We start from the raw sequence: 18,663 nt of genomic DNA on the forward strand, positions 1-18,663 counted from the left end.
TTTAATGTACAAAACTAAAACAAAATAGTAATATTTACCTTTTACAAATATTGTTTTAGTCCTTTTATTAATTTTTATTAGCTAAGGTAGAAGCATTAGCACCAATCATTTCTTTAATTTTTTTTTTTACTTTTTTAAAGATTTATTTGTTTTATGTATGTGAGTATACCGTACCTGTCCTCAGTCACATCAGAAGAGGGCATTGGATTCCATTACAGGTGGTTGGGAGCCACCATGTGGTTGCTGGGAATTGAACTCAGGACCTTTGGAAGAGCAGTCAGTGCACTTAACCACTGAGCAATCTCTCCAGCCCTTCTTTGATGTTTTTAATATTATTTGCTTCCCAATAAGTAATGAGATGGATATAAACTCAAAACTGTATATGACATACACAGTCACCAGCATAAGGTTGAAGATTGCCATATTGTTATGGCCATATTTTTCCATAAATACTTTTGTTTGGGTTATTTATTTTATATTAAACTGTGAAATTTCATTTAAGAAACTGTAGTTCACTGGTAAACAACCTTCTTTGAAAGTTACATTAATTTCATTTCCCATTTAGTGCTTTGCTCAGCAGTTTTCAGAACTTTAAGCTTTTCATATATGACATCTGGAAATTACTTTAAAATTGAAGGCACTACCTTGTCATTTCTTGGTCATTCCAAACCATTAACTTTTCTGCTCCATTTTTTTTATCTTTTCACTGAATCACAAGGATATTTGGGTATCTCATATAATAAACATAAAAGTATGAGAAAATAGTATAGAAATTGATTTCATTGTATAATTTTAAATGTATACTTTTCTGCAGATATTGTGTTGGTTATTGTTAAATCTCTTGTATATCAGACAAGGAATAAGAAAAATATAAAATACTACAAATACTACAAAATAAAGGAGGAAAATTCAGAATGCTACAATATAAAAAAAAGAAAGTTTATATAAGTAAGATTTTATTACTGTTTCACCTCCAGCTAATTACAGATTAAAGCTAATTGCAGATAGAATATTTCTATTGATGGCTACTTTAAATTGTAAAATTATAGCAGTATAATAGGTGGCTAAAACATATACACAAATTTGCCACATAATGTTAGTATGAATTTTAGAAAATTAAGCTATGTTTAGTATATTGAAACACCGTGCTGAATTTTATGTCTTTATGGCAATTTCACTTTTCAATTAGTTATTTGATTGAGTATAAGCTTCTTTAGATAGCCTTAAGAAACCAGAACATTCACACATCGTAATTAGTTTTTACTAGTTTTAACTCAGCATTATTATCTCATGAATAAAATTATATTATACTTGAAAATATGTCAGTTGCTTCACTTTTACTGATCCTGTCTTTTTCTTAGGGTATGTATATCAAATCCACATATGATGGCCTCCATGTAATTACCGGAACCACAGAAAATGTAAGTATGAAAACAGTTCAATTGGCATTTGTGTGTATTTCACATGAATGAAGTAAAATGTTGACTACAATAGCATATGATCACTGTTTATAAAAATACATACTAAGTAGATTCAGGATGCATTACAATTTTGCTCTTTAGTTTAGAATAGTTATTTTTTAACTAGTTATTTAGAATAGTTATTTAGAGAAATTCAGATGTTTTCTATTTGGATTGTTAAACACTTTTTATTTAATATTCTTTAATCTTCTTTTATAGTCCCATCATTATCCCCCTCCTGGCCTGCCTTCTGACTGTTCCTCATCCCATACCTCCTCCTCCCTCCTCTGCCCCTCCCCCTCATCTTCGAAAGGATGTCCCCATCCCCCACCCCCAACCCACCAGACCTCCCATCTCCTGGGGCTTCAAATCTCTTGAGGGTTAGAGTTCTCTCACTGAGGCCAGACCTGGCAGTCCTCTGCTGTATATGTGTTGAGGGCCTCATATCAGCTGGTGTATGCTACCTGGTTGGTGGCTCAGTGTCTGAGACATCTCGAGGGTCCCAGTTAGTTGAGACTGCTGGTCTTAATATGGGGTCACCCTCCTCCTCAGTTTCTTCCGGCTTCTGTCCATTGATTGGGTGGAAGTATCTGCATCTGACACTTTCAGCGACTTGTTGGGCCAGGGCAGCCATACTAGACTCCCATCTGTAAACACACCATAGCATCAGTAATAGTGTCAGGACTTGGAGCCTCCCCTTGAGCTGGATCCCAATTTCAGCCTGTCACTGGACCTCCTTTCCCTCAATCTCTCCTCCATTTTTGTCCCTGAACTTCTTTTAGACAGGAACAATTCTGGGTCAGAATTTTTGACTGTGGGATGGCAGCCCCATCCCTCTACCACAGTCAAAAAACAAAATAATCGTATATTTTCTTTTTGGAGCCAGAGAGTTAATTTGACAAGTACTTTCTAGCTTATGACAAGTTATTGTGACAAGTAAATAATTTACTTCTGTCAAATAGTTTAGTTATTTCAAGAAACATAACTGGTATGAGAAACATCAGCTCACTCAGGCTTTCCGGATACTTGCAGCATACTTTGGCTCCGTCCATGAGAGGTGTAGATTTTAACACTGAGATTCCTGAGCTAATAGCATCATCCTACTTTGAAAGCTTTGCTAGAAATTTCAATTCTCAGGTTCCAACCCAGAATCATTCATTAATAAAGGTATTCTAGTGGGTACTCTAAGTATAAGTTGGAAAAAGGTTATCAGTAAGTAGTTCATCTCATTGTAGATTGTTTTTAAAATCAAGTAAACAAGTTGAAGATAATGTCCCACAGAACTATAACTGTGCTCTAAAAATAGAAGTATGCATATGTTAAGCCATGCATTAACATAATTAGTGTAATATAAATTATCCCAGGTCTCTCCTCTTTTACATAAGCAGGTGATAATTTTTTATTTTGTTGTTATTTTCTTTTAGAGAGTCAGAGAATTTACATATTTATGCTGTGTTCTTTTGCAGAAAACTCTGGTGGAATTAAGTTAATTTCAATTATCATTAATCTCAGTGGTTTACCAATATTTCTCCTCTGAAATCAGTATTTTCAATTAATATGCCTATTAAATAATTAATTATTGATTCAAGTTCTTTTCTTGATTTCTTATTGAAAATGAAACACTGTGATTGGAATGGTATAGTAACATCATATTTGACATTAAAAGGGACATCTAAAATCAATAAAATGCATGCAGTGAAGTATTTCGTAATCTGAAATTCAGTAAGACACTATTCACTACACTTTTGCTGTCATTCTCTGATTTACTTGTGCATCCATTAGATGACTTATATACTCATTGGTCATGTAACAAGCCCTACTCTATCCACTGTGTTCCAGACAAGGTACTGAGCACTGGAAGGGCATTTATAATAAGCTAGGGGTTTTTTCTGTTGAGAAATAGCAAATATGTAGGGATTCAACTATGTAAACAGGTATTATGAGTTTCCTGATAAACAAAGGAAAAGCTAATAAATGTGATCAAGTGAATCAGAAAAAAATCACAAAAATGGTGCTTTTGAACTGTCTCATGAAGTGTTTGTAGGAATGGATGTCTGTTAGCTGACATTTGTGAAAATAACACTTTCTGTGCTTTATACACTTGACTTAGTTGGTGAAAGTTCGTAAATACAGAAAAGGACTGTTTGAATTGGCCATAGTTTTACATATCAATCACATAATCATTGTTTATCCTTTGATAATTCTTTTCTCAATACTATTTTAATATTTTGGGAATCCTACATAATTTGTAATTAGAAGTTCTGAATTGAGTCTTAGTAAAGCTGTTCACTAAAGGCGGTAAGTTATATTTTGCTTGCTGTACCCTAGTTCTTTGGTTTTTATGTTTGAGCTGAGGACTGGGGGGACATGATCTCTGAGATCCAGCTCCACAAGGAGCGTCTATAACTTGTATGACTTACTTGGATTTTCCCTTCCTATACAAAACATGTCTTTTTTCCTTTTCTTTTCTTTTCCTTCTTTCTTTTCTTTTTTTTTCTTTATAAGTGTGCAGACCATTTTTTTTTTTACATCCTGACCAGAGTTGTATGATTGCTTTTTTTTTCTATCCCTTGTTAAAAAGATGAGTTTTGAGTCAAATTGTACAAGTGACTGGCACTATTAAAGTAGTGATTTATAATCCTTTCAGAATTGTTACATAGTGATGGTCTAATATAGTAATATTGCCACTTCCTAAAAATAAGGTTCATAACTCAGGTGAATCCCTAACAGCATCGTTAGTTCATTAAATAATGGTATACTCCGTGAAATATTATCTTATCTTGAATTTTAGCCTATGGCAAATTTTTTGTGGGCTAAAAAAAAAATTCCAGTATTGTTTCAAGTCTTCTATGTTTTCAAAATAATTAGAAAATGGAAATTAACTTTTAAAAAGTAACCGGCCTGATGAGATTCTGGGTTTGTGGTACAAAGGCAAGGACCTGAATGTGATTCCCAGCCAGGTACCCTAGAGAATGTTAGTAACACCAGTGCTGGGAGAGCAGACAGGATGATCCCTTAGGCTTGCTGGCCAGTCAGAAGAGCTAATCCATAAGCTCAGGTTCACTTAGAGAAACTGTCTCAAAAGGCAAGTTGGTGCAGTCACCAAGAGGGCTCAGCAGGTAGAGATGTTTGCTGCCAGGCCTGACAGCAGGTTAAGTTCATTCCCTGGAGCCATTGCCAGTGCAGTAAATAAAAAGAACGAACTCCTTAAGGTTGTCCACTGAATTCCACAAGCATGCTATGATGTGTGTATGCTTCTGCCCCATGCACACTCATACCAAGTAAATGTAAAATTAAAATTTAAAGAGGCATGTAAGATGGGTAAAGGCACTGTCACAAAGCATGATCTGATTTCTGCCCCTGGAAGCCACATGGAAGAAAATAAGTGACTCAAAAACTTTGTTCTGATCTCCACGCATGGCACTATGCTGCAAGCTTGCCCACAAATTAAATGAATGAATGAATAAATGAATGAATGAAATGTTTTTCCCTGTTTTAAAATTGTTTTACTTATTGACATTCCAGACGTTGCCCCCCTCCTGGTCTACTCTGACACAGTTCTTCATCCTATTCCCCACCCCCTTTGCCTCTGAGAAGGGTCCTTCCTTTACCCCCACCCCAGACATCCTCCTTTCCTGGGGTCTTAGGTCTCTACAGGATTAGGCACATCCTCTCCCAATGAGGCCAGACAAAGCTGGCCTCTCCACATATGTAGCTGGAGCCATGGAACTTTAGTTGGTGGCTTAGTCTCTGGGAGCTCTGAGTCAGGATAGTTGATACTGTTGGTCTTCCTATGGGGTTGCCATCCCCTTCAGCTCCTTCAATCCTTCCTCTAGCTCTTCCATTGGAGTCCTTAACCTCAGTCTAAAAAGAAAGAGTGAATAAGGTGAAACAATTTGAGGAAGATTCCTGACGTCAACCTGTGGCCTAGACACATGTGCAAACACACACACACAAACACACACACACCGCATAAACATAAAACAAAATAACACAAAATAACTAGAAATCACTTTTATAGTACATCCCATTCCTGGGTATCAAAGGCAATCTTTTATTTTCTGATCCTGTCACCACACTACTCATTTTCTTTGTTTTTTAATAGATGCTACTGAGTAGTATCAGAGCCTAAGCAAATGATTTTAATAGATTAATGTTTTATAAAAATCCATCTGTAGAGTCAATATACAAGAGTTTATTGCCAAATAAAGATGGCTAAAATACATATAATTGTTAATCAGTGGTAACTAGGAAAATAAGTCTATATAAAATCTATTATAACACCTGGAGAATTAAAAAGATTCTATTATGAATCTCATTTTAGTTTCCTTTATACATTTTAAATTTTATAAATATTAAGTTATCAAATTGGCTTTATTTGTTTTTCTTTTGTATTAAGAGAGTAAAGTCATGGAATTATTATGTTCTGTAGTGTTAACATTTTGTTTCATCTATTGTGGTTTGTTAAACAGTTCTATTACATAGAACAACATGCTCTTATAATTAGATACTTAGAGAGAATGTTATATAATGCAAACTTCATGTAATTGCTGTTTGTTTTAATTTGCTTTTCTGTATCATTCAGAATAGGCTTTATTAATAGTGAAATAAATTATCAACTTAATTATCAGGCTTTGAAGTTTAATGCTAATTATATGAATATACTTGAAAATATTGATCCATTTATCTTAATATGTATTATTTATATTAAATGGGAAAGGCCTAAGTAAAACTGTGAAAGTATTGTAAAATATGCATATACATTTTTACATTTTTGTTGAAGTATTTTCTTCATACAATACTTCTCCACCTTCCATATCCTCACCTTGTCTTTCTCCTACTTCTTTTTTATTTGTTTGTTGGCTTTGTGTTTATTGTTTTTAGTTTGTCTGTTTGTGGAAGATATTTAAAAGCCTGTTGCCTAGTAGTACTTAGGAGGGTGTTCTCGATTAAGTTTGCTAAGTTTAGTAGCAGTTATTATTGTCCTTAAATGCTTTCAGAAAGATGTTTTTGTTTTTTAGTGTAAATATCTATTACTTTGCGTTTCATTTGTCATTATCTATATAGAGAAATCAAGCCATGTGTTACCTATCAGTAAGCAATTATAATAATTACTTGAAGGCTATGATTAATTTTTTAAAATCTAATTAAATAGATGGTTGTTGCAATGTTTCCAGAGAAAAGAAAAGGCTGTTAATCTTGATATTATTTCTTTTATGTTAAATTCAGTCACCTGCAGATCGCTGTAAGAAAATCCATGCTGGGGATGAAGTGATCCAAGTGAATCATCAGACTGTGGTATGTATAATTACCTTAAGAGTCAGTGGGAGGAGCTAAGTGAAAGACTTGCTAACGTTTTAAAATGAGACTCGTGAATTAAACACCAGTATTTATACAAGATCATTGAAGAACTTATAAAAATGAATAATTAATCTTCCAAATTGTTTGATGGAATTTAAGGCATGACTGTTTAAAACATGACAGGATATTGGTGGTTATAAACTTGACTTTTCCTGATAGAAGTTTGTTTTAATTTTCATAGGTTTGTGAATTAGCTAATATATATATATATATATATATATATATATATATATATATATATATATAATTGTAATAAACATACATTCATTTATCTGCTGGAACACTGACTTATTAATGTGTGGAAGATTTGGGCATAATTTAAGTATACATTTTTGTAAAAATTATGCTTTTAAGTAGCTAACTTGGTTCTTAGCTTGCCAAGAGGAACTATAGTTTTACTTCTAAAAAATATTACGTTAAATTAGTTCAGAAAGCTTTCTTGTCCTATACAGTTCACAAATATGTTCACAGAACTATGAATGGTAGCCTGTGATAAATGTGTTGATAAGCTAGGAAGCTGGAGCGGGTAGGTAGGGGAGCAGGGCGGGGGGGAGGGTATAGGGAAATTTCGGGATAGCATTTGAAATGTAAATGAAGAAAATACCTAATAAAAATGTGATGATAAATTTTCAAAGATTTAGGAAATGAATGGAATTCGTTTCTGATTATTTCATATGCCTCAGATGATTGGCTTTATTTCTTCTCTTTGACAAACATGAAATCTGATGTGGAAATTTGAAATTAAAATAATCTGAGATTATTAATATAATAGTCTTCATCTTTAGAAGTATGAGATGTTTAAAAAACAAACATTTTACGCTATTTACTAACTTCAGGATGAACGACCATTTCCTGATCATGCCGATAAGCTAAATTTGCTTTTGCATGTCCTAATGAAAATTTGGGAAGCCTGGTTTTTCGTCAAGAAAGTTTAGAAAGGTTCCCAATGCTCATGAAAGTTAAAATGTGTCTTCAGTGAGCTCATTGTCTACCTGATATAAAAGTGGATAGAAAATCTTAAATGAGATATATTGGTGTGTGGCTGATACTGAACAATAAAGTACTAATAATATACAAAGGCTTTCTGTCCCTTGATAGGCCTGGTGACTGTATTTTCACACTATAAAAAATTGTTCAAAGTGGTTGTCCTTTAGAAATTTCTAAACCCATAGAATGAGAATTTGGGTAAGGGGATAAAGCAGCTATTCCAGTACCCTGGCAGCTTTTTCCTCTGTTCTGTTCATATTGGTTCCTTCTTGACCAGAGACTTTTACAAGTAGACTTTCTCTTGTAATGTTTCTGTGTGAAATTCTACCTGATAGAGTTTAAGATGGAAGTTAGTTTCTAGTAAAGAAAAAACATTGTTTAAAGAGTATTCCGATCTGACATTCATTAAATGAATATCAAAGTCTAAATATTTATAGAAGAGCTAATAAAATCTGTATGAATTGGTGACATTTGAATGTTATGAGACTGTGCATACACATTTTCATCAAGGAATAATTACAATTTTTGTTGAAAACTGCACAGAATAAGGATTGGGGGAAGTAGTTCTAGTTTGTGCTCTTATGGCCTTAAGTGACTAATAGTGTCAGTGTAGTTTACCTTTCTAGGAATATTTACTATAGCAGAAACTTAGCATGTAACTCTAAATACAAATATGTCACATATTTAATATTTCATTTATTCTTTATAATAAATCCTGCAGAAAAGCTGCTGTAGAAATTGGGACTCAGAAAAAGTATTTAATTCATCAACATCTCATAACTTTCTGCCTCCAAGACCCAGACTCTTGCTTCAATCTTATTGTATTGTACTACCCTTTCTACAATTCGACTTACAAAATTACCAGACAAAGGAGTAAGAATCCTAAGAAGTTAATACTCGTGTGAGTAAATCTCAAGACTCATTGAGATTCAGTGGAGCCACCTATTAGGGAAGAGGAGAGAGAGAGTTTACATAACTGGAGTAGTGAATCACTTTTCCTGAAATTTGACTTAGGTTTGAATCTCATCTTTACTGCCATGTCTCAGGGAACTCAGTTCCTTCAGATAGACTGAATAAGTAAAATGCCTATCACAAATGACAGTACACATTAGACACTTCCTCTCTTCTATCCTTCTACCTAATACTGTAGTTGAACCTCTTGGAGTCCTGTTTCATGGTAGACTGCTATTATAGCTAACAGATGGGTTTTGGATTAAAACAGAAAAAGGAAGCAATATTAAGATTGGGAAACAATATAATAGTGTCATTAGTTACCAAATTTTCTTCTTTGTGCTGAAGTAAAAGGCTTATTTGTGCATGATGTTTCTTAATTTAATGTAAACTACCCTTTCCTCTTTTTTATTGTTACCTATGTGAGAGAAGAATAAAAATTATCTGAGTTTTCATACTGCTAAAGCATGCGTAGGTGGATGAATTACTAGAAATAAGTGTGAATTATTTGTGGTCTGCAATTGCCCTTCTATCCTCTATAATCATTAAAATGGAGAGTAGTGCTTGGCTATGATGGTGCAATAAATAGTGTAATAGATTGAAAAACATAATATAAATGATGTAATCCATTCATCAATTTACCAGAATGATGATATTATGAGAATTAGCCTATACCATTCCAGATTCAACAATTAGGAAAAGGTGATGCTAAATCTTATTGTTTGGCATGATTCTATATCAATAGTTTTCTATAATTTTAAAACCGTACTACTACAGGTTGTATTGTACAATATAAAAATCTGCTCATGTTCTTTATATAAATTTCATTGAAACACAATTTTAAATATTTCCATGAGGGTCAATGAAAGATAAATGAATCACAAGGACATTTGAATGCCATTGTGGTTCATATACTCAATAGCAATTGACATTCTTACCTCTCTTATCTTTTTAGCATGTCCAATTAGATGTGTGTGATTCTCCTATGTTCTTTTATTAAAATGGATATTTTGTTACTTGAAATGAAACTGGAAGTTACATGTCCATTTTCATCTTGCTGTATTCTTCATTATAAGCCTTTAAACTTTTCACATCAACATACCTCTGTGGCTGAGAAACTGACTGCCCGATAGGAAGAAGAAAAAACTCATGAGCGTCCAAGCAAAGCAGAATTCCTATTGCATGTCCTCCCTGCCACTGAAGATCAACTTCTGAAAGGCTGCTGAAAGTGCCCCACATTCATTCTGTCTGTCTCTAGTTCTCTCTCTCTCTCTCTCTCTCTCTCTCATCTCATCTCTCTGTAATGCTCTCTCTCCCCCTTTTTGTTTCTCTGTCTCCCTTTCCCTCTTCCTCTCCATTCACTCTCCTTATCCCTCTTCCTCTCCCTCTCCTTACCACCTTGACATCGTTTGAACTAGGAACTCTTCCCTCATGATGGAGTCTAAACATGTTTTTTTGCTGATGATAATGTACTTCTTCAAAAACATCTGGGCCCATTCCTAACAAATCTACAGGTTAATACTTTTGTTGGTATGAGTGTTCTAAGTATTTTGTCCATATTGAAAGCATACACTTTCTTTTTAGGTATAACATTTGAAAGAATGGGGTATGTACGGTAACTGATCTGGCATTTGGGAAAGTTCCTTCAATTTTGTGTTAATACTAAAACATATTCATTGTGATTGTGAAAGGTTTTCTTGGCATTTCATGAGTATTTTGGCAAATGTGGTTCAATATATTTGGTTATAGAAGCTACCTAAATGGAATAACCAGGTTGAGATGTCAAGAAGATAGACTGAACAAGATATATTGATCATGATCACCAATTACTGAGAGATGGAATAAAAACATAAGATAGTGTCATTTTTATTCTCAAGATGGTAAATATTACTGAGTGAGGCTGGTAAATGAAAAAGAAGGGGATTAAAGCAAAGGGAACAGACTGAATGACTTTTGAATTACCTGGGAACTTCATTCTAATTGTGGTTGTGCCTCTCTGATTATCTCTGGCTAGAAGCTCACCTTTGATCTTAAGACACAGAAAAAGAGAACATTGTTGAAGTTGGAAGAAGTCAATATAATGAGAATATGTTATGTTATTGCTCAAATTCTGTCAGTTCCCCTTTAACCCTAACCATTTTCCTGGATGTCATTTAGTGGCATGTTTATCATCATGATACCATGTAACATTAGATGTACTTTGCCCTCAGTTTTCTAAGTAAACTTTGTCTTTATAGTTTTAGTTTTCCTTCCTCTCCCATTTCTTTTTCTTTCCTTCATTAAATACTTCACTTCTCACATAACTATTTATCCTCCATTCTTGCTCTGTTCAATTTTCTTTATTCTTGCCTCTTCTGATTCCCTTATGCCCCAAAATATTGAAAACTGAGCCCTCAAAAGGCAGTATTTCCAATATAATATTCATATAGTCACATGTTACTAGACTATAGTGATTAATATATTAGCAAGTTATCTAACATATTCATGAATAAGTAAACCTTATAATAACCTATGAGAACAATATTGGGATTCTCTAGGAAAGGTATTCTAAAACAAAGTGAAATGAAATGCTATAATTTGGAAGGGGAAATACACAAGACAAAATTAAACAATGTATCACACATTTCAGTTATTCAAAGTAATATTGGTTATTCATAATAATATTTGTTATTCGTCTTGTATAGTAGTCTATGAGATATTAGCTTTTAAGTTGAACATCTTCATTAAACTGGTTTTAAAGTGCCACTTTTTTGACATAAATTGTATCATTTATTTTGAATAATCAACTCATTACTTCATCATCCACCATAATATTTCATTGTCTTTCTATTATAAAACTAGAATTCATTCCATTAAATTCTCATATAAAAGAAAATAATTATGTTATGCCTTAATAAAGATAACTTCCTATTAACCATTTTTTTTTGTTTGCAAACATCTGATTTGTTACTTTCTTATTTGTACAGTTAATACTAGCTTCTCTGTGAAGAGTATAATTGTTTATTTAAGTGGTTGCAATAACTTCCTTTTATTATTAGAATACCTTGAAGTGCAAATGTACAGTTAAAAATAGTCTAGTTACTACAAGAAATTTTAATCTACTTACAAGTAATTGTTTTGTATGCTTGAAATATATCTATTGTCATATATTTTTACATACTCTAGATACTTAGTTTCAATGTGTATCACATTTTCAAATTAGCATTAATACTCTCAGCACTTTTCTAACTTGTCAGTCACAGTAACCTCATCTACTGCTTCCTATGAAAAATAGGGTTGGTCAATTACTGCATAGCATTTCCCTTTCTGTTAAAATTAGTACATGAAAAAAATACCATAGAATACCAGATCATAGAAAACTAAAGAAACAATAACATTAGTTGGAAATTATTTTAACATATTTATCCCCAGTATTCAGTATCATGAGTAAATTCTGTTGATCATTGCAGCTAAAATTTCACATATGATCAGCCATTGTTTCTTATTTAAATTTCCTCTCACATTATCTTCTTTCTACATTTTCTCTTCAGAGTGGGCAGGAGAAGCTATTTTTTAATTGTAATATATGGTGTATACAGATGACGGTAGCAATGGAGGGCTGCCACTGAGCTGCCACTTTTGTGTCAGTTGTCAAGAGTTCTGATAAAAAGAAGTTTCAAGAAAATTTCTACATTGTGGAAATTTTAAAGTAGAACTTTTACTAATAAATATTTAGAATGGTATTTAGTTAACTAAACGTGCATATATACACTTGCTTTATTATGTATTGTAATATACATATATTACAATAGTTAGAAGTATTTTTAAATAGTCATACATTTGTTTAAGTATTTACTTATAAATGACATTTTTAAAATTATTCAAACCAATTACACATCTTTATGTATGTTACTTTCTAATACAGAGGTTTGGATTGCTTTTTTATTGATATTTGGGCTCCTAAACTAAATTTAAGCCTGATTTTTTTAGGATTATGAGTATTTTTCCAAAAATACATAAATGAAAATTTGAGATTTTAAGATAATGAAGTATTGTTTAATTTCCTAACTTTGGTAATTGGGAATATTATCTTTATTTTTAGATAAATATTTCCAGTGTATTTTTAAGAACAAAACTTAACTATAGGAAGGAGTGGCTGAAACAGAATGACTTCAAATATATGTAGACATAATATCATTCTGAACTTTTTTAACTCATAAAAATATTGTTATAAAAAATGTTAAGGTCTGTATTATTGTCTTTCTTTAAAATAGGCAAGTGTGTTTTAGGAGTAATGTTCGGTATTATATAGTTAAAGGTTCTCTCCAGTTTCACTGTGTTCTGTAACGTGATTGCCTTCTTTCTCTTCTTTCCCTAGCAATATTTTTCAGACTCAATTAACTTTAAAATTTAAAGAAATCAAAGGGCATTTTGAATGGTAGTGAAATGAAAATAAATTTTGCTTTGATTTAGTTTTCATTGCATTTATGCATGAATACTATGAAGCCTCCAAGATAATCTTTGGCCTTCAGAGACTACAACATTACCAAATGCCATGTTGAAGTGGGAATAGGTAGACAGCAATGTGTACAAGATACTGAACTATACCCACAGCTTTGGGATTGCCTTAACAATGCAGAGATGCTGACACAAAGGGTACGCCTAATATAAGTGATATCCTATAGAAATAGAAATGCGTGGGAGAGTCATTAAAGGGGAAAACCACACTTGCTATTTTCTTCATCCAAATTTCAAATTGCATAATCAAGATGCAAGCCCAGAACTTCTAAATGACTGGTGAACAGATTTTAAGGGGCAGAGATGAGGGAGTTATAACTTCTTAGAGTACATACATTGGCTTGCTTTATTTTTTTTTCCTCTATCTTGGCAATAAGAAATTGTTATCTTTTAGAAATTTCCCTGTTAAGTACTGAAACTCAGATGTAGACACACATTATATATACACATATTTTACATACAAGACTTTAAAATTCAAGTGAAAATATTAAGTATTAAATATGTATATGCATTTAAATTATGTGTAAATTAATATAGTCTAAGTTTTAAATTAAGCCACAAGGAAACAAAGGCCCTTTTGAAAACTAACCACATATGCCTTGAAATATTCATGCTGTACTGGGGAGTTGCTTTTTAGCATTGTATAGGAGTAAAGTGAAGAGTTATTCAATAAACATATAATTGTAGAGATTTATCCCCTAATGAAAATGAAATATTTAATTCCCATATTCATATTTTCAAATATCTTTATTTTATCTTATCCCAAGACTATCTTTTCTAATTATCTGTGTAAACTAAAGTTGGATTTAGAATGGATAAAACTTAGAATGTCTCAATCTGCTCTCACTTACCTTTCAAAGTTCATGGTAGAACTTAAAATCACTTATTTAAATATATTTTGTTAACTCAGTTATACACATTAGTTTATCTTTGAACCATGAATAATTCCTTACTTACATTTAAAGATTATAGTATCTCCAAATGTTTGAAAATTGTGGGATTTTCATTCACATTTTGTGAAAGTGTGAGTGAAGGTGAGTTGTGTGCATTCAGACTTACTAGGATAGGTCAGAGTTCAACACTTGTGAAATGTTTGTTACTATGACATTTCCTCTAGGAGCTTCTTCTGATAAAGTAAAAGGAAGTCACTGGCACAAAGTATCACTTGATACTTTGGGAATGTGTTAGTAACTCTAAGAAATAATACTATAATAAACACATCAGTACAAAAATTGTTGGCTAAATTTGAGAATCATTAGTCACCATGTGATCACTTGTACAGAGTCTGGTCTCCTCGGTGTTTTTAAAAAGATAGGAAGATATCTGAGTGTAGAATAACTCCTAACATCACATATTTATATAGTGTATTTGAAATTTTCTTTGAGTAAAGGTATCATTTATACATTACCATTGGGGAGATAAGAATGGAATTGTACACACGCATATATAAAGGTTGATAATGAAACTTTTTTTCTTTTTGAAGGCTAACATTTTTTAAGTATTTTAAGAAATAATCCTACTTTCTCTGTAACTCCACAGGCACCCATGAAAAAGAAAAATCTCCAGATTGATATGACAGTCTTAAATTTTTAAATTTATGAGTATTTGTAAGTTTTACTGCTTGGGTCAAAGAATAATATCTGCCATTTCATAATTAGGTTAAATTATTCACCATGCGTTTGAAAAACTGATAGGCCAGGAAATATTCTAAAGTCCACTTATTCTCTCTGTGCCCATAGGAATCAAAACCTCTAGTCTGTACGGCACCAAAAACATCTGTGTTCTCAGTCCACACAACCATTTCTCCAGTACCTCCCCCACTTACGTTTCTTTTACCCAGGAACACCTGCTGACTGCTTCAGCCCTGAAAATATGCTTAAAAGCCTCCCTCTGCAAGAAACCAGAACTTCTGGCTTCTGACACTCAGAATCTCAGTGACTTTGGGAAATTTTAATCTTGTTTGTGTGGTACATAAAATATGACTTGAAGTATGTGTTAGGGGTTGGTTACAAATCAGTGAGATAAGATTAGCCACTCTTCATAACTTGTCCAATGAGACGGATGGCATTAGTTCAACATATGTGAACGTTATCTATATTAATAATCAGACAGACATGCTGTGTAAAACAAATACAATAATTTTAAAAGGTTATTCTAGTTGTAAAATATTACAGGACAAGTAAAAATTTTGACCACTATTCTATTATTTGTCATAATCACATTACAATGGATGTAATTCTAGAATATTTAATATAAAATAATGTTTCAAATGTTTATTTATGAGGAAAATTCTATTGCTTCTTTGAGGGTAAATATCTATAATCAGTTAGTAGCATGTATATTACTTTTTCTAGATGAAAGGTCACTTAACCTTTTATTTTATATAGCAAATTTTAAGTGTATTATATTTAATAAAATTTTAATGCTACATCTTGATTTTATAATAATACTAAGCCCTTTTTGGAGTTTCAGAGCATTTTGTCATTGAAACATTTAGTTCTCATATTACCATATCATCTCATCAATCAACTTAACATGCTGATTGTCTGTTTTGTTGTCAAGTGTATTATTTATTGAAGGGTATATCTAAACATGATACTCTGCTTTTTACTCAAAAGCCATTCTTGTGATGGTAAATAGAGAAAGATAGTAAGGCAAAAATTTCACTAGTGAGATAGAGTATTGGAAGATTCACATGAAGAAAATAGGGCTCTGGTTGTAAAAAGAGGCATATTGTGATGGGTATTGCAAGAAGACGATCATTTATTAATAGGTAAGATTTTCGAATTGACATAAAAAGTACAAGCAGAGGGACAAATGCTTTTACAAAACACAGCTAAAAGCAAATCATGAAGCTTGAGGCACACATATTTACATAATTGTTCACTTTCAAAATCCTGTAATAGTGATCTGCTTCTTTCTACTACCTCTCTCTATTTCCCCTGTTCTGTCATCCATGCTCATTAAACTCTTGAAAGTTGCTCAAACTTACAATAATTGGTTGTACAGATTTCTTCACCCACTGAATTTCTGTGTGCTGTTCACTCTGAATGATAAGATTTCAGGTGCGACTAATTAAAAACTCCCGCACCAACCTCTAAGGATGGGATGGGTTGTAATGCCCACTTTCAAAGTGTTGTACTTGCTGTAATGAAGAATTTCCTTCATGTTATTCTAAATATTTGTTCACGTGTTCATCTCTTCTTCTGGTCATTATGCTCTTTAACAGTCCATAGATTGTGCTATGCTATTGTAATCATACTCTAAGGTCCTCAAAACAATACGACTTCAGTTGTTATGAGTGGTCTTAATTCATATAAAACATTTTGAGCATTGGCAAGTCCCCACCTTCATGGAGATCATCATTTATTATAGCAATTTTCAAATATGATTCCCAGACAGAGAGCCATAGGGTGATCAGTATATGGAAATTGGATTTAGAAAGCAAATTACTTGTTCAGCCACAACCTCAGAACTACTAGGTCAGAATCTCTGGAGTGAAATTCAGCAGTCCTGTTACTTGAAGCTACCTTTGTAGTTAATTTTAATATAAACTCATCTTTGAGAGCCAAATTTAGGAGAAGAAAAGCTCTAACGTGGAAAAACTTTAAAGCTTTGAAAGGAAGAAACCATTTGCACATAGTAGTACTATGGAAATGTAAAAGACTAGAAGAAGGAATATAGGTTATGACTCTAGAAAATAAGCACCCCCTCTAGAAATATAACAATCCAAAGAAAGATTAATTGCTAAGATCTTTTTATGATGCAAAAATGGATTAAAAGTGGGGGACATACCTTTAGATGACTCCAAACCTAAAAGAATTATATGGGAATTGTTGGTAGTGGTGATGAATAAAAAGAAATCAAATACTAAAGTTGTGTTTTTAATATTGATTTTATTTGAGATGCCAGAAGATATTTGAATGGAGGTACTCTGCTGTACAATTGAACAGACTCAAATGTAAATTCTGTCTATGGCAATTAATATCTTTGTAATCATGTCCCCAACCCATCAATTTTTATTTTCATTTCTTTACATGTAAAATTATCTCAGTGCCTTGCTTCATTGAGGTGTTGTAAGAAGGGAAATAAAAATTAAAGCAATTTCATATGAATGTTTAGAATCTTCAGTGAAATATTGGTGTTTTATTATTAAGTAGGCATTAGCACCACTGTTAGAGTATACGACTGAAGCCCTCAATAGGATCCATAAATGGTTAGAAAGACTTTAGGGTCCTATTCAAGATGTTGCAAATAGAAACTATTGACAGAAAAGAGATTATTGTAACAAGAAAACGTGAACTATTAGCTCATGCAGACACTAAGAAGAAAGAAGACAAGGAGGCAGAAAGACAGCAGGACAATATACATCTACACAAGTTTATTTGTCACTATCATCTTCCATACTATAAGTATGGGAGTTCTGCAATTGTTTGAACTGTGCAAAACTACTGAAAACAGCTCTTGATTTTGTTTGAGCTCTCTATCTCAAAAGTCAAGCAATCTCTTTTTAGGTAGCTTATTTTTTTTAGTATATTTTCCATGTTTATTCATAGTATCTCCAAACTTTATACTTTGATTCCTTTCATATTGGTGGCTCATACTGTTGATAAAATTTTAGTCATAAAGATGTCTTCCCTTCACTTCTTTGGACTCTCTCTGTCTCTTACTACATGAAAACTTAGAAGCCAGAGAAAAGGATGTCATCATTTCCCCCTTCATTTCTTCAAGCACTCTCTGTCTCTTACAACATGAAAATATAGAAACCAGTGGAAAGAATGCCATCACTTTTCCATGTTACTCTTAAGTATTTACATCACTTAAGTCCATCGTATTTGACATTTTAAACCTAGGCAGAAACATAAATGAAAAAAATGGAAAATTAATCTTGAAAAAACGATTACCTTCACTGTGTGTATTTTATCTATTTTGACATTTTTACACTTAAATTTACAACCTTCTTAGAGCTCTATGCTCTAATATGCTTCATTTTATCACACCTTCAGCCATGTTCTCCTATTATCTGTCACCTATAAGTATCTCAATAAGGTAAAGGGTAATAAATCTATTTCAACAATTCTTTGTACCTCATTATATGACTGCAAGACTGTGGTGATACCACAGAACCGGATATGGGAATCATTTTGCCTAAACTTGTACAAATACATCACATTTGCTGATACAATTAAGGGTTAAATATGACAATATAAAATGATAGGCACTAGAGATAGGGAATAATTTGAAATTATCTCAATTAAGATGTTCAAAAGACCAAGGAAAGGAACATTCAAATGATAACCCATCACGTCCAGTTACAATGAAGCTGTATGCAAGTATAAACGGAGAACTGCTATAGCTAAAACCTACCTTTCTTATTAACAGAAAAAGGTTAGGCATGGATGTAGTT

The 18,663-nt window shown here is 32.7% G+C and overlaps 1 protein-coding gene across 5 annotated transcripts in view; it reads left to right on the forward strand.

Moving 5' to 3' along the window:
* The window catches only part of Cnksr2 (connector enhancer of kinase suppressor of Ras 2), a 246,628-nt gene that overhangs the window by 118,522 nt on the left and 109,443 nt on the right, over window positions 1–18,663 (forward strand). For all 5 annotated transcript variants that reach the window (XM_021153092.3, XM_021153091.3, XM_021153093.3 and 2 more), the window contains exons 7-8: window positions 1,362–1,421; window positions 6,690–6,758. In XM_021153092.3, the coding sequence (XP_021008751.1) occupies window positions 1,362–1,421; window positions 6,690–6,758 (129 nt within the window). The remainder of the gene's footprint in view (window positions 1–1,361; window positions 1,422–6,689; window positions 6,759–18,663) is intronic.

This window comes from Mus caroli, unplaced genomic scaffold (assembly GCF_978045245.1).
Source record: "Mus caroli unplaced genomic scaffold, Mus_caroli_1 scaffold_5, whole genome shotgun sequence".
NCBI lineage: Eukaryota > Metazoa > Chordata > Mammalia > Rodentia > Muridae > Mus > Mus caroli.